Raw genomic sequence first — 27879 nt, 5'->3', positions numbered from 1 at the left:
ATTTTAGCTTCTGTACTTTCTCAAAGTAGTAGTCCACAACCAGTTTCTTGCAGAATTCAGGGTCTTGGCAGTTCTTGACCTTTTCCGTGTGATCTAGCTGCAAAACAACACAGGAGCAAAGCTGTTGACAATGAGTAACAAGCCCATATTCTCCTACACAGCTTTTTACCTGCACCAAGTGGACACAGGCACCAGCAAGGCTACACACCCTGCACCATGCCTCATGCTCAGTGACAAACTGGGCTGACCGATGGCTCACCGAGAAAGGAAATGGCATTGAAAAACGCTATTGTATGGGAAAATTCTGGAAACTAGGGGGAAAAGACTGCTGAAACAATGTATTCTGGAGCTTGTGCTCTACAGCAAGTCACATCGTTACAGGCAAATGAGCCTCCTGATGCAACTCTGAGCAAACAAGTCAGCAATTAAAGATAACACTGAAGGCTTGAGTGTGGGCAATGTGACTGCTCACCAATCGTAAATCTGAATTAAGTATGTCACACACCTGCCAGGAAAACCTACGGGATGCAAAAGGGGAGACTCAGCGTTTGTACAGCCACCGGCAGCGCGCGGGCCGCTCTTACCTCAGCCCAGCGGCCATCGCCCCGCGTCCTGCGGCAGGACGCAGAGGGAGTCCGACCTGGAGCTCAGGTCCCGTCGAGGAGGCTCCGGCAGGCCACGGACAGCTCCACCCGGCACACGCACGCGGCCATCTGAGGGCAGAGCACAGCGTCAGACGGCCCGGCCCGGACCCCGCGTGCCCCCGACACGCGGATCGAGGCACGCGTGGGCGGGGCGGGGCCGCGGCTACCGGCGCCCCGCGGCCCCTCCCGCCCCGGGCCGGGCGGTGCGGAGGAGCGCGGGACCTCCGCGCAGCCGGGCACCAACTGCGGCCCGCCTCGCCCCTCGCTCTTGAATTCACCTATTTCTACCGGCCTCTCCCCGCTGCTCCCGCTCCCCCCGCAGGAGCCCTTCCCTTTGCCTCGGTGCGTGTGGCTGCCTCAGGTTTCTACAAAGGGCCGGGCCTGTTGTCCCCTCCCCGGGACCGCCGCTCACAGCCCAGCACAGGGACCGGGACCTCCGTCCCGCCAGCGCCGCAGCCACCGCTCCGCGCCGAAGAGTCGCCCCACGCGGTGAAAGCACTGCCAAAGCTCCCCCTGCTCACCCACGGGAGCCACAGAGCCCCCGTGCCTTGCCGTGTTGGCTTCCAAAACACCGCAACATCATCCCGCAAACAGGGGATAACTAGATTTTATTAGACATTAAACTGCAGACGTTTCTGTTTAAGGAACAGCTATAATTCTTAAAACTGAATTAGAAAATAAGCCTTCAAGCACCAAAACATTTCAGAGACTGGACAGTTTGAGGACTAGACCTTTACATGGGATTATTTCATAGAGAAGCTTCTTCTTCTACGTCTCGAAAATAAGGAAATACTTGCTTTGGCTTTTTAGTACCCAAGTACCCCATGGCTTCCTCATACTTGCAGGGTGAATATATTTAACTCAAAGAGATGAGCTTTTATTGTACAACATTTAATCCCTTGGACATCCCAGTCAGCAATCTACCCTGGACAAATATTAACGAAGTCACTTAACAGGCCAGTGCATGGTGCTCCAGTGATAGTGACAGGACAAAACCAGCACTCAGTAAAATTTAGCAAAGTTTTAGGCAAAGACAATCATAGTGCAGCATTAAACTAAGGTCATCATCATCACTTGGTTTAACACCAGAATATTTTTTAAAAATTGTTTGGTCTGATGGTCAGCTGTTAAAACTAGTGGCAGAAGCCATCCATTTTCTACTCAGTTGCCTTCAACCACAAGATTCACAAAGAAACCACTGACTTTAATAAATACATTTCTTGTAAAATTGCAAGTCAGTTATCAAGTTTTTTCTTTACTGACACATATTGTCCTACCAGACCAGCATTCATCTCCCAGACTCACATAGGTGCAAACAGACAACAGCAAAACTTTGTTTGACACCCACTATTTGACAACAAGATTAGGACATCCAGTCTGGGCTCTTTGCCAACATTTTGCCTCTGTTTTTCTCTACTGCAACAGAGAGTTCTGTACTAGCCAAGAGATACCTTTCCTCCCAGTAGAGCTCAAAGCAGGAGTTAAGTTGACCTCAAAGAAACAGCTCCCCATAAGCTTTAGCATCCCAGTCAGCAGTGGCTCCTTTCTGGGAGGAAACCGCTACTGCAGATCTTAAGCTGCATACAGAACAAGCCCACATATATTTATTCCATGTTACAAAGACACCAAAAAGGAAGAGTTTGAGATAGCAACTGTTAAACACAATGAAGCCAGGAGCTGAAGGGACGCAAGTCCTCAAACCCAATCACCTCTTAACTGGTACCTGAATCTCTTCTCCAGATCAGCAGCAATGAAATTATGAAAATACTCCACTGTTTCAAAGATTTGACTTCCAGCGCCCTAACACCCAGAAGGATATCTCATCTGATTGTTTTACATTTAGTAATGGCATAGGATTTCCCTTGAAATACAGCCCAGATGTTCTGCTGAACCACTGGGGACATACACAAACTACAAGGGATCCTTTCCCACTATATCCTCTTGCTCCATCAGGAGATCACAGGACACTCACTGGTGCACATAATCACCAAGACACAGCAAAGCAGGCCAGCTGTTTGGAGTAGCTGAGCAGGAACTGTCCTAACTGGCTGTACACCCTTCCTCACCAGCTCGGGAGATAACAGGTTTAACAACTACAGACTGAATCCTTAAGAAAAGAGGGAGAGCTCCTTAACAGATTCAGATTTTTTTAAAAAATTAACCTGAAGACACCGGTTTGAACCTCAGCCGGCAATTATTTATAGATTACTGCCTATGGATGTCCTCAAAGAGCCCACACAACCTTCTTTTCACCTCATGGCTACCCAAACACACTGTAAGGTGTTCTACAGTATCAGTCCATTCCATGAATAGCAGCAGAAGAAAATCCTGGTCATAGACATCCCAGCAGCAAGAGCAATGAGTAGTTGGTCTGCTAAAACACAGTATCTATTTCAGCCAAGCCTGAAGACCTGCTTAGTCTGCAAGTAAGCAACTTTGCTCAGTTACCCTGCTCATGCAGTTAACTGAGCAGCACAAATTTCTGGAAATCTGCCTGCATTCGAAAAGCTTAGAAAGATTAAAAGCTTAACATATTTTCATCCCCAGACACACACATATATATATATATATATATATATATAAAAACAAAACAAAACAAAAAAACCCAAAAAAACCTGAATGGGAAGAAAAAATAATGAAGTTCCTCACCAATTAGAAAATCTACCTCCAACTTGATTATTTTTAACAGGATTTCATTATGATAATATTGACTTAATTTTTTTCTTTTCCTCCATAAAGTAAGATTCTAGACTTTACTTTCATTTCTCATAGTAAACTATAGTGATTGCATCTCTCTTTCTATAAAAAAGTGAATAGTTTGTGTGAAATTTATCTGCTGACTTTCATCTCCACTTCTTTCCATAAAGTCCCAGTTATTTTCGTATAAGAGAAATGACAATTTCAAAAGTCTTCAAATACGCCACACCTAACACAACCCGCCACCCCGTTCCTCTTTAAGCTGGAGCCAATGATGCTTTCTCCACTTCCACACAACGCTGCAACGCCATCTTGGCATTTCATTACTCCAAGCTGCCAGGCTGGCACATGCCAGCTCACTGCCAGGGACAGGCACTACGGCACCACTCCAAGCTGACACTGTCGGAGCAGCAACACTTCACCACTTACCAGTGCTGTGCAATGACACATGAGCAGAGAACAATCTTCTAGTGATTACTAAGCTCTAACAGTGTACAAAGGCTCTGATCTCAGGCTAAACATACAGTTTGCTGCAATTATACTGAAAGGACTTGGGGTTTTATTATTTTTATTAACAGCCATCCTTTTTTTCCTCAGCATGCATTCAAGAACATCAACTGTATTCAGCTTGCAGACTGGAATCAACATTTCAAAACCACATTTCATGTTGTTTCACTGACTTTTCATAGAGCATACTTACTGTATTCATTCATACACAAAAATAAACTTAGTTTTTAGACTTACAACAGTATTTATAATGACGAAATATTATTTATATTTGTTGCAACACAAATTTTTCCAACAGTTTCAGAAATTCTAAAATGCACTGTTTTCCTATTGTTCCCCTCACAACCACCTTTGATAATTAATACTGATGTCTACTACTTGAATCTTCTGGTTTACAGAAGACAGTAGGTATTTCCAAAGGAAAACTAGCAGCTAGAGCAAACTACTTTCCACAAAGTTATCACATTTAATTTGCAAAGAATTTATAATGCATTGATCCTGATCAGCTTGCAACAGCAACAGTTTAACAACCTCCAACTGCCATCAGTTCATTAAAGTACAGCATGGTCTGGAAGTATAAAAACTAATCTAGCCACGGGAATTCAGATTACCAGGTGAAAATTAACTCCAAAAGCAGTAATAAATTCAAACTCTCTTTAAAATATAGAAAACTGACCTACTGGGTACATCCCATCATAGTAGTTTCTAACGAAAAGGCACCATAAGCAAGCCACCAGGGAAGTGCTGTTGCTTGAAAGAGCTTGTAAAATACAGCTGAGGCTGTGCTATACCCTCATGATCGACGATTATACAGACAATAGCCACAAACATCTGATCCACTGCTCCCACCACCTGGGGATCTTACTGGTGAGAGGCATCACCTGTGAAGTTTCATCTTGAGTCAAATTCTGTACACTCCTTCAAGGGAAGAGCTTCCAACATACAGCTTCAGATCCATCAGGTACCTCTATTTTTTGCTCTTATTTAGAATTGCACATGATATAATACCAAATTTTGAAGAAAAAAAATATATCACCCATCTTATCCCTACCAACACTGCAGCAAAATACTATCGATAGAAATCTGCAAGATCCCAAGCACATATTTCAGGGAAGTCTTTCACTACCCAACCAGATTTCATTCCCACTTGTTTAAGTAAAACACAGAATGCCTCCATACTAGGTACACTTTAAGAAGTGCTCAGACAACCAAACTGAGGTCCAGTTTAAAAAGTCAAAATTATTTTTACTATGCATACCAGCTTTTACCTGTAAAGATGATCATAAACTCCAATAGCTGTATAATACATACGAAAAGATAAATCTCAACTTTTCAATAGAATTTTTCTACACAGAAATGAAGTACAGAAGTAATGAATACGGTCCTAATCAAACCAAGATGAAAAATAAAAAGTTGCTTTCTAGGAAAATTACCGAGGACATCTATGCTACACACTCAGAAGAATAAGCAACTACCTGCTACTTTCTGGAGTTTCATATAGGCATTTCAGAACTTCCAATTTTTTCACATTCCTGCAGAAAAAGCAACCTCTTTCCACACAAAAAAGAACACCTCCAACATAAAGAAAATCAACACATTTACAAGTCTATAACATTAAATTTATTATTCCTCTAGTGACTGAGCTTAACCAAAGCTTAAAGCAAGTCAATTGTAAGAGAAGAAAGCACTGTACACTTATGGTTGAAGAAAACTCCAAACCAAGTGTGATTGAAGGCTTTAACTGTCCCAGTTCAGAACTCTGGAGAGTCTTGCATTTCCCCAAAATGCCACATATGGGTGCCTGAAGCATAAATAAACTTCTCTTTACTTACCCCTGAGTGCCACCATTTAGCCAACTAAGGATCAAGTGCTGGACACTCTAAGGTGAGAATTATTGAATTACATTGTTCTATATACTTCCATCCCTCAATAAGCCTTAAGGCCAGAAGCTATTCTTCAGGCTGGGAGGATGAGGTGGAGACAACGAGCACTGGGCAAGAGGGGCACTGTGATCACCCCAGCACGGCAAGTCACAGTGGCCACAGTCACCCAGAGGACAAGAAAAAAATCTAATAACTTCATGGCATCAAACACCATCAGCAGTATTTTTAGCAGGGCCAGGAGGTGGTATCTTCTTGAGAGAAAATGGTAGTACTATCACTGAATACAAGTCTCGTGGATCAGCCTGGTTTCGCTCCTCTGCATAAAATGAAATACAAGCAAGGATTCAGCCCAAGAAAATCCACAGGATTTTTGTATTTAAACACACTAATAAATTCACATTAAATACTGTACAAAATACCCAACCAGCTCTATTGCAGTGTACACCAAACTTTACACATTAATTTAGCACCTTGTTTAACTGAAACTTGAAGTTTTAATGCATATGGTCCAGGACAACTGATTTGCAAAAAAATTATTTTCTACTGGATTGGCCATAACTCCTACCTTACATTCTGCTTACAAATCCAGCACAACTGTCAGCAATCATACCTGCAAGATGTCCCTACTGCAATTTTCATCATCCTCACCTTTTGCTATCCAACAACTCAAGAAATTAACCCAACACATGTAACACAGCATCTCCATTAATTAATCTTGCACTTATGAAAAACCCTCTCCCCCTTGTCTATTGCTTAGTTTAATCCCACATCTTCCAGTTATCAGCCAACTTTTTTCAAAACTCCTTCTCTCTTTTTCTGCTGTAATCCCAAAATATGCAGACCAGCAGAAGCAATGCTTTGTCTTATTATTAGTTCAATTTTGAGGGGGCAGCTTGTTACATTTTGGCTTTTGATATTACAAAATTGATCCTAGTGCTGAGGTCAGGATCACTTGCTGAATGCTATCGGAATAAAAGCTATCATCTGATCCTTCTTTCCTGAACACCATAAGGCTCTAAAAGAAATCATATAGCTAGTTTTGTAAAGATGCACTAAAATGTATCTTTATTTTAAACTGACAGTAAGGCAATCTAATGAGAAGGACCACAGTGCACAAAGTATTCGTCAATACAGGCCTTTTCCAGCACTTCAGCTCTTCCATGGGCCACAGAACCTCATTCCATAGCTTGAGATGTTCGCAGAAAATATAAATGGCTGCAATTTTTTCTATAATTTCATTATTTGTGGCGGTTTGCAACGGGGATGCAAATGCGTTAAGATCACTATTGCTACAAGCAGGGAATAAATCATACTCTCCACACTGTGTTCCAAGCTGTCACCATACATACAAGGGGTTAATTAACTGCTGTTACAAATTTGACATATAACCTGAAACAAAAGGCATCTCTTGTTATAAAAGAACGGTGAATACCATGAAGAACAACTTTCTAAACAAACCGCTGTCAACTTGATTCAGTCCTGGTAAAGAGTGCCCATGGTACAGCCAGCCTTAATTCCAGGGATGAGAGCTCCCAGGGAGGACCAACACAACTGCTGCAGGGTCAAGTGGAGGCTGTGCTGATGCTGAAACTCTGAGCCCTGACCAAGGGTAAGACCCCCAGCCCAGCCCCTGAGCTCAGAACTGGACTGCAGGCCTCATCAAACACTTTACTGACCACTGCAGACCTATGGGCCTGCTGAACACTCAGGAAGGTACAACCTGGCTCTATCCACTGAGCTGTCTCCACAGGAACATTGAAGCTCCAGTATCACCCTGAAAATGGGGGGGTTGGGGGGGGCAGCGTGTCCAAAGTCAGCCAACGGGTACAAGCTCTGACAACCTAACCTCCACGAAGCTCCCAGAAACTGACTGAGGAGGCAAAGCTCCCATTTATAACAAAAATAACAAGAAAAAATGCAAACAGGAACTTCAATCAGTTCATCTTTACTGCAGCTTCCCCCCTACCCAAGAGACAAGTCTGGGGAAAAAGCACCTTCTACAAATTCACCTTTCCACCTGTACAACGTTCACTGTTAACTTGTACACCACCAATATGCCCCTTAATCATAATCAATAAACTCAAAGAAATGATCACGCATGCCTTCACTATAGATATATTCTCCACTTTTCTGAGAAATAAAGAACTGATAGGCCAAAACTGAAACTATTTAAAATATTCGTTTGGAACATATTAAATTACAAAAGGTTTCAAATTAGCACCTGGACTTAAGCAAAACCTATTACTAAACCAAATTCGTCACACAAAGAAAACATTTCAAAGTTCTTCATAGGATTTAATAGCAGAATAGCAAAACCTATTTCCTTGAAAAAGTAACTTAACACAGGCTATAGCTTTGGAGTCAGTCACTGGACTTAAGCTACAATAGTAACTGCAGTCCTAAAAGTGTTCACTGATTCCTCCCACCAAGTAAGATATTTTTTCCATTCCTTTCATATTTATTCACCTGCTTTTTCCTTCTCCTCACCATGATTCTCAAGTATTTCTTACTGAAACCTGAAGAGCAACTTAATTGAAAAACAGACTTAACATCTCCACCACACAGACCTTTGTAACAACCCCAAACACATATTTTACATTGCCAATCATCTTTGCCTTTCTCCAGTAAGGTCTTGTTCTTTCCCTTAAACTCTAGCTATTTATACTTCAGGCCTAAACATTCTGTCCCATTCCCCAGGTAAATCCAGTTGTCTATCACTCAGTCTTCCATTTTTTCACCCAAACTCCTTACGCTGAGATCAATGACTTCACCATATTCCTCTTCTTTGGTTCTTCAACTACACTGCAGCTCCACCAGCAAGTACCTCCACACACCAATTCTTACTTACATGCACCCACGATTTTTGAAGTGATTCCTCAGCATTAATTCTGCTTTCCCCTTCACAACCTCTACCCTTCCCAAACTCTGGAAATCTAAACTATAGCACCATTGTCCTGTACTTATACTACACTGATATAATTTTAACTACATCTCCAAAACTAGGCATGGTGACTTCAAGGCAGAAATTCAGTAAGTCCATCTATCTAGACTAGTTCATACTGTGTGAACAGCATGAGTTCAAAGTAAGACTTTAAATACAAATATGCCAGCAATACATTTTACTGATCTTTGCTATTGTATCAAATTCACATAAGAATTTTGGTGGCTACATTGTACCAACAGCCATTTAATAAATGACAAGCTTGTAATACCAGCTTCTTTTCACTGCACTTGTTGAATAATCACCAGAAAAGACTGAAATACTACAGAGGAATTCTTTATGCTATTCCCAGTCATCCTGAAGTTATTATGGCACAGTGACAACTCTTGCCTAAAGAATTAGTAAGGACATAAAGCAGAACCTTTCATTTTCTCACACTTTAAAAACATTACCCCTTCACATTATATGTCAGGCTTTCTTCTTTATAGATTTTAGTACTGAATCTAGCTCACTAAATATGATCCAGAAAAAAATCCCAAACCTTAGTATTAATTCTGCAGTACTCCCGGGAAATTGATTTCTTTGACTTATTCATTGCAAGTTCAGCCTAACTGCCAAAACTCTTTCAGTTCTTTCTGCTTTTGAGTATATGCTCCCTTTTAAGAGAGAGATTCACACTCATTCTACTTTTCTGTCACTAATGATTACCACCTACAACATGAACATCTTAACTTCTCCATCCTAATCTGTTACAAAATAATGATATTTCAAAACAAACAAACAAACAAAAAAATGAAGTACCACCACCACAAAAGCCTGACATTAAGGAAGTAGGATAAAGGGAAGGATACGGCAAGAGATTTTAAAAGTTGTTTTTTCTCTTGCCCATTCAGACTAGCAATAGAACAATTTAAAGGCCACAAACCCAAAACAGACCTCATGTTCCCTTTCTGTTCCAGATCCAGCTTCTCTTGCCAGTGTCCCTTCACAAAAGCACAAACCCATTACAACTGTGGGTTCAAGCCACTCCATTTGTGTCAGAGACAAGTGGGCCAAATGATGACACAATCTTCCTGCATTAAGGGAGAAGAGACTACACAAATGCAGGCAGTCACCTATTTCCTCAATGCTCTTCCATGTCTGCAATCCACAGTATATGCACTGTAATAGTTTCTAATCTATACCCTGAAGAAATCTGTTGTCATTAGGTTTGAATTTGCTACAAAGGTGTTCTTTCACCTCTGTTCTACAGAGGTGTCCTTTGAGAAAGCACATCTCTGCAAGCCAAGCACCTGAAAACCCCCACAACTCCCACCAGGGAACTTCTTTCTTTCCTCAAAATGAAATGAAAAGTTTCAATAAACTTGTAAGAAACATGACTGAACTGAAGCAGACCAAATTCTCCAAGCAACCTCTCTGATGAAAAATCTAGAGTAAATTTAACAGCTACAAAATAATGAAATTATATTCCCTCTAAGCAGAGAGACTCTGAGTTATCACCATTAGGTGGAACCTGCAAACTTGGGTTACAAACTGCAGAGCACTACTTGTCTCAACCAGGCAACAGTCAGGACAAACAGACTGAATTCAGCACCAGAGTCATTTGTCCATCACAGATTCAGAGCTTTTATGTGAACCTAATGCAGGAGCAGGGGGATTTGAAAAGCACAAAAATATGAAAACAGTATCTGTGAGCTGCCCAAAGAAATTCAAAAAGCAGGTTCCTCCTACCTAAATTACTTCTTCAAATCTAAACAAGACAGAGAAGAAGGTTTTTCTACATCACCACACCATGGCTGGCACAGAACACAGTTACAGGGATTCCTCTCACCTTTCATAATAACAAAATTAAGTGATCCTGTGGTTATATATTCATTCCAGTCACTGCACTGAAATAGCTGGTATTTCATATAGATACATTACCTGCAGATTCATTAGGATTCATAGTACATTCACTTATTTAGTTTAAAACTAAGCATTTTAGGTTTGAAGCTGTTTTTACAGACCTAGCTAATGACAAAATTTGATACAAAAAGTAGCACAAGCTATCATGCAGAAAAAAGACTACAAAGTCTTCTGTTCCTGGAGACATGAAAGTAGCCAAATACTGCCTACTCCTTCAAAAAAGTAGCATGATGCAGTGCTTGCGCTGCAAGGAAGAAGCGCTATTTGGGTTATTAGCTTAACAAAACTACAGTGTCAGTTACCCAAAGTTAGGGCTAAGTGTTTGGATGACAAAAAATGGCCTTCAAAAAATTCAGGGCATTTGTGCAGTAGGTCACGGTGTTGTGCATGTAATTTTCCACATATACCCAAAAGACTTTTTGAAGAGATGCATCCAGAATAAATACACGCTGACTTAAGTGATAACAACTACCAGTTGTCTTAAAAAAAAAGTTAAAAAGACTTACCACCAAAATATTCTGATTTACAATCTAAGAAAACGTAAGACTCTGCAAAGTTTAACAGCAACTCACTTACATCAATTACCTATCTCATCCATTCTATCGTAACAGCTGAATTTACATTTCAAATCAGTTTAACAATGTAAGTATTTAGTCACTGATTTATTGTGCTCCTTTTCACACAAACTCAGTGCTGAAGTTTCTGAACCCATGTCCATTCTTCATTAGATCAGTGCAACACTTGTTGTTTTCACTACAGCTAAAGCATGACAGCTTGGCCTCAACCTTTCAATTAACCCCCCTACTGCCTCATCTCTGATGATAAAGTTGAAGTCTCCTTAAAGTGAGGCTGAAAACATTCTGCCACTTGCATACTGGTTACTGAGAGACACATTAGCTATACCACCACCACTCTGGACACATACCTCCCAAGAGCACTCAAGTCAGTATTTGAAGAGATCTCTAAGAGCTATTAAAAACACTGTCATGTATTCATGTAAGACTGGACCTGCAACACAGAAAACTGGCTCTGCAGCAATGGAGTCTAGTGGGGGAACTCTAGACAGATGAATTTGTGGTATTTAATAACTTTGCCTCCCCTCCTTAAGGAACAGGATTTCCCATACATTCAGTCAGTGAACTGCCAGTGTCTAATATTACTTTTAATGAGCCTCTTCACTTTCATAGCTGGCTGCACTAGTGTTGCTCAAACACACATGGTTTATAAATTCTACCCTTGTATTAGAAACATTTGCCCAATAATGAAAAAGTATTGGCAACCATCATTTGCACTTCAGAGCTCAGCTTCCTGATCAAACAAGCAAGGACTTTCCACAACCCATATCCATCCTCCCCTCAAAACAAGTAGCAGTGCTTTGGCTATACTGCTGAAAACAAAGAAGTTTCATAAAAAGCTCATTGAGAAGCACATTCTGCCAAATGCCACCACAGCAAGGTCACTAAACAAATGGGTGCTACACAGAGGCTTCAAATTTTAATGAGAGAGATCCTGTGAATTTCATCATAAAACGCACTCAACCAAAATTGTCTAAAAGGAATTCTTGAAGTAGTCTAGGTTCTGACTATATCACTGTTTTCCTCCCCAAATTTGCCTAAGTGACTAGAAAGCATTTCTAAGCTTTCCACTGTCACATAGAGCAGTGCTACATCCACATATTCACATTCAATGGAAAAGAGTCAACATTAAACTATTTGTTCCAAACTCTGAAATTGCTAGCTGGAAGTTCCACCTTCCTTTAGATGGTCAGAAATCAGAGTCATACAATCCAATCGATTCCTTGTTTAACCATACTGTAACTACAACATGAAAAGCTGTAAGTGTCACCAGTCTTCCTGAAGTAGTGACCAGCCCAAAAGGCCACACTATGCCAGAGACGGTTTTAGGCAGGATTAATTCCTATTTTCCCTGTGAAAGCCTTATAAGTCCTTACTTTTTGGTTTTAAACTTTACAGGAAAATTAAATTAGCACTCCTGTGTACTGTGCAACATAAGGGCAATCCCCACTCCAGGCCCCAAGTTTTTCCTGACTATGATCAACCAGGTCTAATTCACTGCTGATTCATAGCAAAAGAACTCAAAAGTTGAGGAAAATGGTGAAACTGATGTGAGAATAGCAAATACAGAGTTGCAAACTGATTTTGTGGAACTCATGGTGAAAGAAAACACATTCCCTGTTTCTGAAAGCTTATCTAAGGTATTTGGGAAGCAACTAGGTAAGACCATTTGAATTTCAGGCCGTAGACACGAGAACACACAAGAAAGACAGCCACAAAGGAGTAAGCTTTGCCTCTGCAGAAGCAGTAAAGGAACTCAGGCAGAACTCATCTGGCTAATTCTCTCCGAGGCTGCCATGCTGTGAATACACAAACAAACCCAGAATGATAACAAAGGAATCTGCACAGAAGTGAACACCAGTAAGGGAAAGGAGTCACAGCCAAACCATCTGACACCCATGTTCAGGTTGGAGCTACCAAAAAAGAACTGGGCTGCTTTTAGGGCTGGTTTTTTTCCTTTTGGTGTTAATAGCCAGGAGTGAAAAGCATCCAGGTCAGGGAGGTGGGAAACACTCCTCGCACAAACAACACCCAAACATTCCACTCAGTAACAAAGCTCCAAGAAAATTACTAATGTCATCTGTATAGAAAACTAGCCACAGTTAGACCTACCTGATCATGACATATGGAAAGAGAGGTGGATTTCAGTATACAGCCACAAATCAATGTGCGTACTACCAACCAACAGGTTTTCATTCCATGGAAAATCCAGACTGTGGAAAAAACAAATCTTTGAACTGCAATCACATTCTCACTGCAAAAAAACAGACAGGAAGAGAACACTTTGAAGTTACTCTTCCTGCAGAAGCATTAAACAGCCTCCCTTCCTCTCCTCCTTCTGTACACAAACTCTAGCTCAGAATTCCCAAAGCTATAAAAAAAATACAGCCACAGAGCAGCAAGCAGCATCAGCAAACCTGGAAAAGAGCAAAGACAACCAAATGTATTTGGCAACTGCCTCCAGGCCAAAGCAGAGTTTGTGAAAAACCTTACAGCAACAGAATTTACCATCTCATTTTCTTTTCAAAGACATGCACATCTAAAGCAGCAAATCGACATAAAACTAATTTGTCTATTTCCCTGAACTCCAACTAAATGTTTCCTAATATGTCCAGTTTCAAAACTGTTTCTTTCCAATCAATTAGCAAACATAGCAACTAGTTGTTTTCTTCCACTAGAGTCCATACTGAACAGGAATTGCAATCCTTTGTTTCAGGGTCTAATCCATGTATCTGAATAATGAACCTAAACCAACTGCTCTCAAACAGTGATTTATTGGCCAACCAGAGGTTTTAAATGGTCCATAATACATAGTAGCTTCAGTTTTGCACATCAGAAGGCCAACACAGTTCAGTGCTGCTGAACAACCCACTGAGGGTCAACGGCACTTGCTACAAGCAGCAACTTAGGAACCACCACAGCAGAAGACTAAGGAGAAACAAAATAAAGAAACCATAATCATTATTTACATTTAATGCACCACTGGTGTGCCTAGAAACTAGAAACATACTCTTTTTATAGAGTCTACAGTCTTCAGCACTCCAAAATACTCTCAGCAAAACAAGCTGTTGATTTCACTGAGTATAGGCAATGACTTTAGGGACAGCGAGAGCAATGTGGAACTGAGCAGCACGTGTATTTTTAAAAGGCAGACCTTCAATGTCATCTGCTACACAACTACAGTCTTCATTTTTGCATCAATCTTTCTCTCCACTCAACACAAATTCAGAGCATAGACACTCAAGGAAAATACTACATGCTATGAAAGGAATGCTATTTAAATCATCCTTCAGATTTCTTTAAACCTAAAAAGCCTCAAACATCTCATAAATCTACATTCAGATCACAGCAACAATTCATTGGTGAAGAACTGGTTTTAATGCTGATATTACAGAATGCCAACAAAATCTGACTGTGACATTAATGGATAACTGCTTGAAATCTGGTAATACTAAGTCACACTGTCACCCAACTATTGAAGTTCTTTCATGTAAGTCACAATTTTATCACTGACTAATTACATTACTATTTAGGGTGGGGAAAACCCCATACATTAAACAAATCATGTGGTAAAATGTTACATTCACAACTTTTCTTTCAGCAGTAGTACTTAGACACACATAAGTAACTGCTTAAAATATCAACCTAGCCAGTAACATAAACACAAGTACCTTCTTGCCATTATTTGGCGAAATCGGGACATCAAGGATGTTAACTTCCTGACACTCAAGGCATCAAGGTTAAAACAACTGGGGATTTGAGCAGCATTCATCAGCTGATTCTGTCTATTGCTACCTCTCGCTAGCAATCAGCTTGGGGTGTTCTATCCAATGGCAGTTTCACATCTTCCACATAGGGGATGGGACCTCAGAGATCCTACCCCATTTTCAAGGCTGTTCATGAATATAGACAAGTGCTAAGTAAGCAATTTTATGAACTCTAGACATGTAGTCTATGGGCATTGCTCATAATTTAGCAGTTTAAGGCCACTTCTAACATGAAACCACATTGTTACAGTAAACAGTATTCATTGACCCTTGATAATGAACTTTTCTCTATGTTTTAAAGGATCAACTGTAACTATTTGAGTTGATGTACTGTTTCTGATACATACAGAAAACCTAAGCATGCTACAACTTCCTATTTTTTTCCAAGAGCCTACTCTTAAGGAAGAGGGGATATTTACTAACTGATTTATGCTAAAAGATAAGAAGAATCAACTGCTTGGCAAAATGAAGAGCCCCTGCCCCACCCCAAATCCTCCATTTAAACATTCCATCCAAGTCAACATTCCCAACCCCCATGGCTTTCTGGTTTGTGCTTTTTTTCAGATAAGCATTGAAACATCTTTGGACCATACTGAAAAAATCAGGAATCAGAAAACTTTCCAAAACAAACCTGCACTTTTAGCAAGTCCAAAGGAACAGGCACACAAACATGTTTCACAGCATATGCTGTGTCTAACACAAACACTAGAAGCCTTGGATCTATTACCAAGAGGATCACGATGTGAAATCAAAAGACAGTAACACAGAACTGTGTATCTAATTCCAGACACCTGTAGTTTAACTACATTTCACAACAAGGCAAGCACTGTTGTAATGCATTTGAACTTGAAAAAGCAGTTATCACCAGTTTTGGTGAGTCAACACACACTAATATCTTAAATCAATTCTGTGAACAATGAAGCCAAGTTTTCCTTTTCAGTGATTTTATTCTAATGTGAAACACGAAGAAACAAGCACCCAAAAAACTCCAATATAGTATGAAACTTTAATAAAAGTTGCTTAAAAAACAAAGAGCAAAATTTTAAAATAAACTGACTTGACTCCTAATCACACACATCTTTCTGACATCAGGAAGAGTACTTTCAGACTGTCGGGGAAAAAAAAGAAAGAAACAAAGATCTGCTGTTGAAACATTACCCCCAAAGACTGTTGAAATGCATAACATGAAGCTTCAGAGACAGACAGTTTTATTAACAGGAGGCTTAATTTTAAACAGTATATACAAATCACATGACTTTTCCAAAGTTGAGACCACCTAGTAATCTGTCAAAACAAAATTATGCTAATGAATTACAGAAGCATCTGTGTAATGCAACCGGCCTCTTTATTGAAGTACACCTTTATACAATCCTTCCACGGATTCCTGTACTGTGAAATCCTCTCAGGACGCAGCGCTGCACAGGTTTGCAAATCTCTCCTACACACCACATGAATAAAACTGTTGCCACTTGCACCTCTCAATTTTGCCTGCCCATGCACTTCAGTGTTCCATGGAATGCAACACCAAAAAGCAGTGTTTTTCTTTGTCAAAAAAAACCAAGAACAGTTTGAAGTTTGCTATGTTTAAGTACAATGATTTGCAGGGAATAGCAGGATTTTTTTCAGGCAATGCCCAAGTCTTAAAATTTATCATAAGCCAAGCAAGGATAAACCAAAAAAATTCTACTTTTCACTTGCGTAATTACTTCCTTTCCATTTCTCTGTTTCTCCATGGAAGGTTTCACTGCACAACAAAGAAAATGGCAACTCTTTACAGACTTTGAATACAACGTAACAACTTTATTGCAAAAATATATAGTAAACTCAGTACTTTCAATTTTTGGAGAAAAATAAATTTTATCTCTGAATTCACCCACGGCAGTAATTCACAACAGAGTTGCTGAAGATACAAGTTTCTTCCATTATAACCTAATTTAAAAACTTTATATGGACTCCAATCTTCTACTAATAATTACCACTTTGGTTCTCTTAGCAGAGACTCTATGTGAGGAGTTCAAGAGACATATGAGAAACACCAATATCCAACTAGTGTCAAAGATCCTTTCTCAACTGATTTGTGTAATCCTAACAAATCAAGCTACTTAAACAATAATGATTATTTTCAACTGAAAACATTTTAAATGTACTACAAAACTCATATGGTTTATGTTGAGGTTAGCTATACTTGTGGCAAAAGTCTTATTCTGCACAGTTATAATTGCAATATATAAATAACTAAAGGTTATACCACACAGAACAGCTTGAATTTTACAGAACGATTCTGCTCATACTCATAGGAATTAGTTTGGTAGACACATCAGCAAAGGGCATAATTCAACTGTTCATACAGTGAGAATTCTGGAAAAAATAAAGATACATATACAAAACAAGTCATCTGTGTACACTGAGAATTCATTCAGTCGCAGAATAAAATCAGGACTTCAAACAAAGCTTGACCTGTGAACAAAGCGAATTCAGCCAGCTTATAACCAAATCTAAAAATAGCTATCTAATTTACAATGGCTTACAAGAACACCACTGAAGAGCTTCACTGACTTCATCTATTTCCCTTATCCAAAACTATGTCAAACCAATCTCAGTTTCTCAATAAGCACTGTGTCCAGAAGAGTTTACCAAACTTTTATGATGAATAAGAATCTCTCCAGCTTCTCCACATATTTGTACGAGGAAAATCCACCACACCTCTCTCCTTGCAGTGTTTCTCATGTAATGGCTAACCCAGTGCTCTGTCTTATCAAAACCCATCTGTTTTACAATTTAAACAATCCACAGGTTCTATCCTGGAAATACTATAAAAACCAATCCAGATGCATTTGTCACAGCACTATGAATATCTATTCTACAACTACTTGATGAACAGCTACCCTAATACAAGTTTTACTTTCCTGGAACCTATAGGCCTGTCATTTAAATCAACAACAGCCGCCATAGCTTCATCACGAGACTCAAATGCAACCATTGCTTCTCCAGTTGGCATGCCTTTTTCATTATATTTTAAGCACACTGAACCAGGGATCACTTGGTAGCCATAAAAGAAATCCAAAATTTCATCCACCGAAACGGTAAAGGGCATATTCTGCACTTTAATGACAGTCGGCCCTGGCTTCCCAGACCCTGTTCCAAAACCTGGGGGTCCACCAATATGTATGTTTCCTGGTCCAGGTCCAAACCCTGGAGGTCCACTTAAATGTCCAAGACCACTAGCAATTGCTGGAGGACCAGCACCAAAGGCAGGGGGCCCACTTAAATTGCCAGGACCATTACCAAACGTCTGAGGACCCCCTGCAAAACCTGCTGGTCCACTCAAATTAGCAGGACCACCTGCAAAACCTGGTACCTCAATACTTGCACCAGGTAAACCACTAGCTGCAACTGTTGGTATTCCTGGTCTAGAATCAGGAAAGCCACCTATTCCAGGTGGCGGTAAAGGGGGACCAAATGTGCCAGACCCACTGAAATTACCAGGGAAATTAAACGGAGGACCATTATTTGCTTCTTTAGCATTTCCCCCCAAGAAGGCATGCTCATCCCCACCAGGGCCCTGTGCTCCTGGCACAGCTGCATTTCCCTGGATCGGTATTTTCAGGATCTTTTTTCCTTGAGATGCTGGGTTTCTCTCAATATCTCTCATTTCTTCTACAGTTATCAAACGCAAATTAACATCTCTTCCATTCAGCTTTTTACGGTGCAAGCGTTCTGCCTTACGAGCATCATCTTCAGCTTTAAACTGAACCAGTGCTTGTCCTAAACCTTGCCCATTATTATCAAGAAGAATTTGCACAGAGTTTTCTTCCACTGCCAGTCCCTCTAGAAACTGAAGTATTTCAATTTTTGTTATATTGTATGGAATATTAGATATATGCGCACACAGTTTCTGCAAGCCTGATTCTCCCTCAGCATTCATCAGAATTTCTCTCTGGTCATAGCTGAAGTTCTGCAATCTTTTACGAATCATATCTATCTTTTCTAACATTGCCTTTTTAGTAATTGGATGCACCTGAATGAAGCGATTCCCTATGTACTGCTTATGATGACACAAAGCTGCTTTATAATCAGCTTCATTCCTAAACTCAACAAACCCCTCCCCAATTGCCTTCCCATTGGGTCCATAAGCTATATAAATGCTGTCCTCAACTATATCCAGCTTTTTAAAAAAATCTATCACATGTTTGTTCTCTGATTCAAAGGGAAGACCTTTCAAATAAACACAGAAACCGTGCTCATGGGGAGATCTTGACCGCGACCTTTTCTGTCCACTGGGAGATTTGGACCTAGGATGAGCCTGGGGAGGAGGATGTGCCTGCCCAGAGGGACCCATGGTTTGCTTGAAAGTTATGTGGCCTCCAGCAGCTACCCACTGTCTCTCTGTTGCAGGACTAACTTCAACATAGCGCTGAATCATTAGCATTCTGTTTCGCTTCAGTGCTTCAAATGTATCTTGAGGAGAAAAAAACTTAACTAGTCCATTTCCATTATTTCGACCTACATGATCCTTCAGCATATGGACTGCATCCACACGGAGCCCAAGGAAAAAGTCTTTCACATCAGATTCTGTTGCAGTAAAGGGCATTCCATGAACGCTGACATACAAATCATCTGGATTGATTGGAATTGGCTTGACACTACCTTGAGAATTCATCTGGATAGGATTTACAGGATTCATGGGACCAATAAACAATGGATTCAAGCCGCTGTTCATATTCACTGCTGCTCCAGACCCATTAACTCCAGTGGGTAAGGGTGCTACAGGTGGAGGATTCATAGGAGGCATTCCTGATATGGGAGGCAGAGGCGTCATTGGAGGTACAGGGGGCACAGGGGGTATTGGAGGAACTGGAGGAACGGGAGGCAGTGTGGGTACAGGAGGTGGAACAGGTATAGGGGGAATAGAAGGCATTGGTGGCAAAGATGGCATAGCTGGGATTGGAGGGATTGGTGGAGGAGGTACTGTGTTCATTGGGGATGCTGTGCTAGGTATGGTTGAACTAAATGTTGGACTACCAAAGGTACTCCCAAGATTTGGAGGTGCAGTGCCAATACTGGCAGTAGAAAATGTGGATATGTTTTTATTGCTTTCATGCACGGTAGTAGAAGCAGTTACTACACTAGGAGAAGGATTATTAAAGTTAGGTACAGTAGTAGGTAAGTTAACTCTTCCACTCATTCCAGAACTAGGTGGTGGTCCTGACCTGCTAGCATTTGCTGGAGGCATATCTAGATTGGCAGTTTCAAAACGCCTACGACTGAGCTCTATCATATTCTGCATTTCAGTTTTACTGCTCAGCAACAACGTTACTTTTGACCCTTTAATTGTACCACCTGTGCGCATCATACCAAGCCTTGCATCTTCATCAGTGGCAAAAACGATGAAAGCCTCACCCAGTTCACCCCCTACAATATGCACGCCCCCATCAGGAATGGTCAATCCAGAGAAGAAGTGGCGAATGTCCATGGTCCCCGCCACAATCGGGAGACCTTGCAAGCGGATGACCACAGCCATGCTGCGCTGAAACAACACACACCTGCAGATGAGAAAAGGCAACGGCTATGTCAGACTACTGTTCGTGGCATCATGCAATTACCTACAGATACCATCTACTATATTTGTTTATATACACCTAATAACATCTTGCAAAGATTAAGCGTGTTTATATTCCAAGTTCCTTATTCATGTTTGTTTACTTCATACAGACTGAAGTATTAAACATTTATCAACACAATCAGTATACATTTTGCACTAGAAATTCCAAAATAGCTGTCATACGAAGACCCACAAGTGTCAGTTAAAAAAAACAAAGGAACATCAAAAACCGTAACTATTACATCAGTAGTTCATTAATGGAATGTAAGCAAAAGGAGTATTTTAGCCAGACAAAGCAAAATCAATTTACCATTACCCTGATATGGTATCCACTGTACCTGACAAGGTGGCTGAAAACCTCTGCACAGCTATGGGAAACAAACAGTTCCCTTTACTTTGGTGAAGGATTTTACCTCCTGCCAGGTGAAGACAATTAGAAACATAACAGTGGGTTGGGAAAGAACAAAAACCCATTACGGACAACTAGCAACTGTGAGACTCACAAGACATCCTGACAGGGAGCGTCTATATTACACTGACCTGATGTTTTTTCTCCTAGCAAAGGCAAGAGGTCCAGGTGACCTGAAGCTTGCTACTATAAACCAGCCTCAGACGTTTTGTGACAATAGAGACCTCAACTAAATTAACATTTATGCATATCTAGATAATGACCTTCACAATTTTCAAAAACAAGGTATTTTTTAAAAGTTGCAGATATTCTACCGTGACCCCTTACATCTCAGATGTAAATAAATTAATTTTATTTCCACAGCTGCCATTAGTAGATCCTTAAGGTAATTCTGAACAGCTAGATCTGAACAGTTACCTTGTGACCTCAGAAGTCCAAGCTCATATCAGAAATTGAATATAAAGAGGAAACTAGATAGCTGTCACTTAGGCAAACCTTCAGCAAAGGCTGAAAGCATGATATTAAATAATATTAGCACAATTCAACATCTCAGAAGCCAGTCTCTCACCCTAAACTATCAGCAATAGCACCATGCTTCACTTGAGCCACTTAATCTCTGAAACTTCTGGACTTCCTAAGTGCAAGCCAGTTCAGTATCTGTATGGAAGATCTCCAAAGCTCCCCTAAGTCACACACCAGTAGTGTTAACTCATCATTTGAAATCAAGGATGAATCAGATCACAGAATCACAGAACTGTTTAGGCTGGAAAAGACCTTAAAGACCAAGTCTAACCAGATGCCCCAATGCAACACCACAAAGCTATGCATCAAAGACTCCCAGCCACTACCAAAGCTCTGACCAACCACACACAATCAATAACCATCTCCCAGCAACTCAGCTATATCCCAGCATACAGTCAAATCTCTAAATTGGCTCCATTTGTTTGTCCAGGTCATCCAAACACATTAGAGAAGACAAGTCTTGAATGACTAGGTAAAGCCACAATTTAATCAGGTAAGGCTGAATCCAGTACTTAATGAAAACAAGAGTAACAATTCTTTTACAGGGTGAAGAAGCAACAATTCTTTTGTTTGCATAATGGAACCTCAGATTACTAAAATGTGTCCTTAAGTATTTTGTTCTGTTGACCAACACACCAGAAGTAAGTCCTCCAACACACTAATGAACTCAAGCAACATCCTGGGGTATTATAGGGCATTGCCCCACAACTATCACCAGACACCAGAAAAGTGTGGAGGGCCTTTCTCCCTCAAGGAAGCAGCAAACAAGTCCATTTGCACAAAGTCAGTTCTGCGGCTTTAGTCACTGTGCATGAATACTGGATTGCTTACTGCACCATCCTTGCAGTTCATAATATAAGATTAAAAAAAAAAAAAGAAAAAACACCACTAAGAAAACCCCTATTCCACCAAGGAAAGACAGCAACAGAAAGGCTTATACTATACTAAGACTTATACTGTAATAAGCTTTGGGGATAGTTTTTTTTGAAAGCAACTTTCTCATCTCCATCGTGAGGCAACAGAAGCAACATCCTTGCCTTTAGCTCTTATAGTGGAATTACATTTAATCTGAAAATAAAATTCACTGCCCAATCATTTTCCAACAACAAAATAACTTGCCCATGAGGAAAAAAAAAATAGAAGTCAAAGTAAGGACCACCTATGCTATCTAAAACATCTAAAAACACATCTAGGACTTTTTGAACTGTTTTAAAAAGTAGTGGTTTATAATGATTCTGTTGTTTTATTTTAAACTTGCCTAGCATTGATGACAATCTCCAAAATTAAAGTTAAAATTAAAATTCTGCCACCTTTAAGAAGCTATATTAAAGAGTATTGTAAACCCAAGGTTTATGTTGTGCTACAGGATTGCTTCTGAATTAGATGATCCTGAGGCAAGCAAGCGGTATAAAAATACCCCTGGCTTGGCACCTATGCTTTCCAAACTGGAATACTACTAAAAGCAAATCTTGCCAGGAGATTTAGATTTCTTCTACTACCTATTATAGACAGAAATTAGTTTAGAAATTTTTATGTATCAGAAGTTAAAGACATTTGAAGCGTCTTGTGTTAAGTGAGAGACTACTTTTAGCTTTTTCCTTAATCCAAAAGGGATGACGATCTCATATAGCCATTGGTGGAACAAAGGCAACTTGGGAAGGTGTGGGAAGACCTTGTACTAAGGTCTGCTGCTTTGGAACACCTTACTTTCTCTAACAGAACTGACACCTGCTAGATAACTGCGTTTATAAATTATTTCAGCCCAGAGGACAAATCAACAGATGAAGTAACAGAAGAGTTCAAGCATTTGAAAACTTACATAAATTCTGGGATAATGCAAATCTTTCAGTTTCACATTAAATTCAAAACTTCATAATAAACACTAAGAGAGTATTTGAAGTCTTGTTACTAAGTACTCTATTCAGATCCACTAAATCACTATTGACAAAAAAATCTAAAGAGCTGCTTAGGCATATAATTACTAAAAAACCTATCTGCAATGACTTCAGTGTAGTCAATTCCATGCAGAGTATTAAGCAAATGCTTGCTTAATGTTAAGCAAGAGCTGACAATACCATGGTCTGAATAAAAAGAGTTTTAAGGACTTGACTAATCAAATATTTTTGATAAAGGAACATGTAACATGGTTGCTTCATTTTTTCAGAATTTTGATACTTAGACAAAGTAATAGTGTCAGTTCTGTTACTTACAGAAAAATCTCAAGGACAAAAAGGGCCAAATTTTAAATTTCTAAACACTCACAAACCACATTTTTTCCAAAATGCAGTTAGGAGACAATAACTCACTTGCTCAAATTTTCCAAGTAATGAAAATGCAAAGCCTGCTCCAATATTTCACTGTTGACTTGCAGAGACCAGCACATGCAGAGGCAACATTAACTTCAGACACAAAACAGGCCACACATCATTTCAGCAGGCACTGAAGGCTTTTTGTTGGGCTGTCAGTTCTCAGGCTGCCTGATTTTCTCCGAGTACAAAAAGGTACTTCAAGGCAAAAGTGGGTTTTATTGCCATTTTCTGCATTTCATATATTTGTGGAAAGACAACATCCTATGAGTGTACTATGGACAATCCATCCCCATTAGCTAGCTGTGATCAAAGCTGGAGATTTACAGGCTGCTGACAACCAACCTGATTCAACTCATTTAATGAATTTTAACACGCCTTAACAGTAATATATTTTAAAATGTTGATGTTACACTGGGAAAAAAAAGGTGTAAAAGATGACAATACTATTTATCTCATCAATGTGCTCATTAGTAAAATAATAATTATTCGGGTCAAACATTTACATTCGTAAGCACACCAGATTAGCCTTTTAAGATGTATGGATTTTGCAATACAAAAGTTCAGAAGATTCCTCCTAGTCCCTGGGAAGTATTTAAAGTACAATACCCACATGATACACACACACACACACACACACACACACACACACACACACACAAACATATTTGGCAATTCTTGACTGAAGACTAAGAACTGCAGGAACACTGGCTCCTGTAGGAGGAATTTTAAGTATGAACTGTCTCACAAAAGTTAAAACTGCAAACTACAGTTTTGTCTTTTACTTAAGGCTAAAATCAACCTGTTATAGTCATCCTGGAGCCAATTCAAAACTATCTGACCCCTTTAAGTACTGCAAAACCTAATCAGAACCAATTGATGTACACTCCTACACTCCAACAATTACAAACACACAGACCCGTGGCTTGCAGCAAAGTAATTGCATTTGCCAACAGTGCAAAATAAACGGGAGAGTGTTCCAGTCTACCACATGCTGATGAAACAACAAAACATTAGTTTGGCAGAAAATTCTGTTTACAAGAAAAACATTGCCAAAACAACCACCACCGGTGGTGAGTAGACAAGCTATAGATTATCTGACTCAAGTCTTTTGACACAAATTTACTGATTCCAAAAGCTTCATTTGTTTCTTAGGATATACTCAATATGCATAAAAAGAAGTCTTCAATTCAAAAGCTCTTACCTGCAAAGACAGATGTTTTTTTCTTAACAAGTAGCAGAAGCCAAGCCAATCCTGTGGGCAACCAATTAAAACCAACTTTTAGACTGCAATAAAGAATAAATGGAGGCAAAAATCAATGCAGGCAACACAACAGCAGTAACAGTCCACAAAGAACTGTATACACAGAATTTCAAACCTGCAACCACCACAAGGCACTGCAACATAAAAGAATAAGGGTGCATTTTCTATAGATTATCTGTATATGACTTACTGCCAATTGCATTGTAGAGCTTTTGTATGGTTTCAAGACATAAATGCCTTCCACAAAGACTATAGAAAGAGCCAGAAAGCATTTTAAGAGTCTTTCAAATTTTCCTATCTCCAATAGGTGAAAAAAAATCTCTCTTTCAAAGTCAAAGAACAAGAGTTAAATACTTGAAAGCCCTGAATTTTACCTAACCCTGCTCCATTAATAATGGTATTCCTTCCTCCAACGGTGCATCTACTTACTTGAACAAAGTAAGGTAGAGTAAGCCATGCCTAAGAAAACCACCCCAGAACTGCACCTGAAGAATTCTTCAAGAGTCACACTAACTGGGTAAAACTAAGTGACATTTCACAGCCATGTCTATGCAGTCAAGCAGTCAACTCCACAGAGCACACAGCAAGAACTCCCATAAGATACTCTACTTTCATTTGTAATCTGCCATTTCATTACTCAAATCCTCATCAAATGCCCATTTTTTTCATTCCTTTATAAAAATTGTCTTCCCAGGTTTACAACTCAACAAAAAAGCCAAGCATTTTAAGTGGCAACACAACTATTTTGTATTGAAAGATAGGATGGAAAACCTTTGCTCTTTCATTACTTGGCAGACCACCTCACATTTAAACTGTGATTCTTTGGAAAGTCATTGAGGAACGAATCTCACTAAGAACAGATAACTGCCTCCTCACACAACCCCAACAAGCTGGTTTCAGTTACAAGCATCCTTACTGAAGTGAACTTAGAGCAAGAAGTACTAACGAACCCTTCACAAACTCCCTAAGAGAGAGAATTAAAACAAACTATTTTATAAACAAACAGCTATCCACGTATCTTCCAGGACATTAACAGTAGACTTACAAGTGAGAAAGATAACACTACACTTAAATTGAAATGGCAAACACATTTAGAAAAAAAAGACTTTTGTTTATTAGACCTTTAAGAGAAACATGCAATCCTGCATTAGAAGAACTCAACTACATAGTTTCATGTATAGCAGCGTCAACCAGCAGTTTGCAAAGAAAGAAAGAAATGCAACCACCTGAAAAACCATTTCATGCAAATCCACACCTGCTTCAAGCAGCAGATAAATCTTTCATGCACAAGGAACTTCCCATTTAGAAGAAAAGCCTAAATCATTAGATGGATTTCCAGTACAGCAACCATGTTCCCCTTCACAACACTGAAAACAAGCTGAAGATCTGCAGTGGACTAAGACAACGCAAACAAAACCAGGCAGCATTCAGAATAGGAGCAAAACTCCACTTTGCTATGTTTAACTTCTTCACCAAATACCATCTACTTTTAATTTCAAGTGTCACATCTCTCAACTTTAAAGAAAACCATCCATGCCTTCTGTAGGCAAAAATTACCTTTCCAATCAACAGAATATGCAAGAGCACATTAACTAGACAAGAATCAGCTAGAGCACAGGTGTTCCCACACAGCTGGCACCCCATCTCTGAGAGTTCTCTGGAGAAACCTCCACAACACCCTGTCCGCTGTATAGAAAGATCCAACATCCACTGGACACAACAAATTATTTAACCAGAGGAAACCACCAAGGAAACAATCAGCCGATTTGCCTGACTAACACGAGTAGATCAAGGTGAGGAAATAAACCACTAATAACAAGTAAGTTTAGGAGTGAGTAAAACCAGAGCCATAAGGTTTTATCGAAAGAAAACTCGCAGTGTGTATTTCCGGGGCTCATTTGAACGCTAATTCGCTTTGGGTTTTTTTTCTTGGAAAGGTGGCTTTAAGATTTTTTATTTTTTCGTTTATCGATCGTGGGGGAGTGGGGTGGTATTTTGTTTGGTTGGTTGTTGCTGTTTGGTTGTTTTGGGTTTTTTTAGCGGAGCTGATTTTTTCTAGCAGAAGCGACTTTACTGAACAGCAACTCCGCTGGTGTTTATAAGGTGCACCCGACGAGCGTTGGTAGCGCCGCAGACACCGGGGACCTTCCTCTCCGCAAGGTGCGGAGTACTTGCCTCGCTTCGTCCCCCGGGGCGGGGCGGGGCAAGGCGCAGCCGCCCCGCCTCAGCACCCCCGGGATCCAGACACGCCGGGGCCCCGCGCCGACAACGGGACCGCAGAGTACCCCGCCGCACCCGTCAAATCCCCGCCTCGGGCTCCGGCACAGCCCCCGCCATGCGGCCCGTGCCACGGCTCGGGCCCCGGCGCCGCCGCAAGGTCACTCGGCCGCTCCCGCCGGACGGGCCCGCGGCGCCTGCGTTCGGCCCTCACCGACTCACCTGCCCGCGCAGCTCCGCGGGCCGGCGTGCGCGGGCGGCGACAGGGAGTCAGGGACGGGGGAACGGCCGGGGCCGGCCCGAGCCGCGGGCCTCAGCGCGCCGGGCTGCGGCGAGGCGGGAGCGGCCCCGCTCGGCGCCCCGGGGCCGCAGGCGGGAGGCGCCGCCCGGCCCGGCCCGGCCCGGCCCTTTGTGCGCGGGAACGCGCCCGCCCGGCCTCCCTCCCCGCGTCTCCCCGCCGCGCCGCGGGCCCGCAGCGCCGGATCAGGCAGGCGGCCCGGCCTGCCCGGGCGCCGCCGCGCTCTTACCGAGGGATCTGTACGGGAAAAAGGGTTAGAACGGAGCCACCCCCACCGGGCCCGCGGCGCGCCGAGCCCCGCGCACCGACCGCAGCCGCACAAAATGGCCGCCGCGATGCGGC

The 27879-nt window shown here is 41.0% G+C and overlaps 1 protein-coding gene across 4 annotated transcripts; it reads right to left on the bottom strand.

Moving 5' to 3' along the window:
* Window positions 1–9: 9 nt before the first annotated feature.
* RBM12 (RNA binding motif protein 12) lies at window positions 10–27879 on the bottom strand. Of its 4 annotated transcripts, none has more exons than XR_008482968.1 (3): window positions 27767–27879; window positions 585–713; window positions 10–97 (listed from the first exon to the last, which is right to left on the bottom strand). XR_008482968.1 is itself a non-coding variant. In XM_054274476.1 (3 exons), the coding sequence occupies exon 3, from the start codon at window positions 20438–20440 to the stop codon at window positions 17801–17803; it is 2640 nt and encodes an 879-aa protein (XP_054130451.1). In that variant the 5' UTR covers window positions 20441–20462; window positions 24963–25045; window positions 27767–27879; the 3' UTR covers window positions 15907–17800. The 4 variants fall into 4 exon arrangements, 2 of the variants coding, with proteins under 2 accessions (XP_054130451.1, XP_054130452.1); XR_008482969.1 differs by lacking the exon at window positions 27767–27879 and adding an exon at window positions 20320–20406; XM_054274476.1 differs by lacking the exons at window positions 10–97; window positions 585–713 and adding exons at window positions 15907–20462; window positions 24963–25045.

This window comes from Melozone crissalis, unplaced genomic scaffold, assembly GCF_028551555.1.
Source record: "Melozone crissalis strain CALT ecotype California unplaced genomic scaffold, PUWL_Pcris_2 ptg000017l_1, whole genome shotgun sequence".
In the NCBI taxonomy this organism is placed as follows: Eukaryota; Metazoa; Chordata; class Aves; order Passeriformes; family Passerellidae; genus Melozone; species Melozone crissalis.
The sequence above is the reverse complement of the archived record's forward strand: the minus strand, read 5'-3'. Positions and strand labels throughout refer to the sequence as shown.

What these genes read in the sequence shown, in the direction of transcription:
- RBM12 (XM_054274476.1), bottom strand. Translation starts at nt 20,440, where the DNA reads ATGGCTGTGGTCATCCGCTTGCAAGGTCTCCCGATTGTGGCGGGGACC.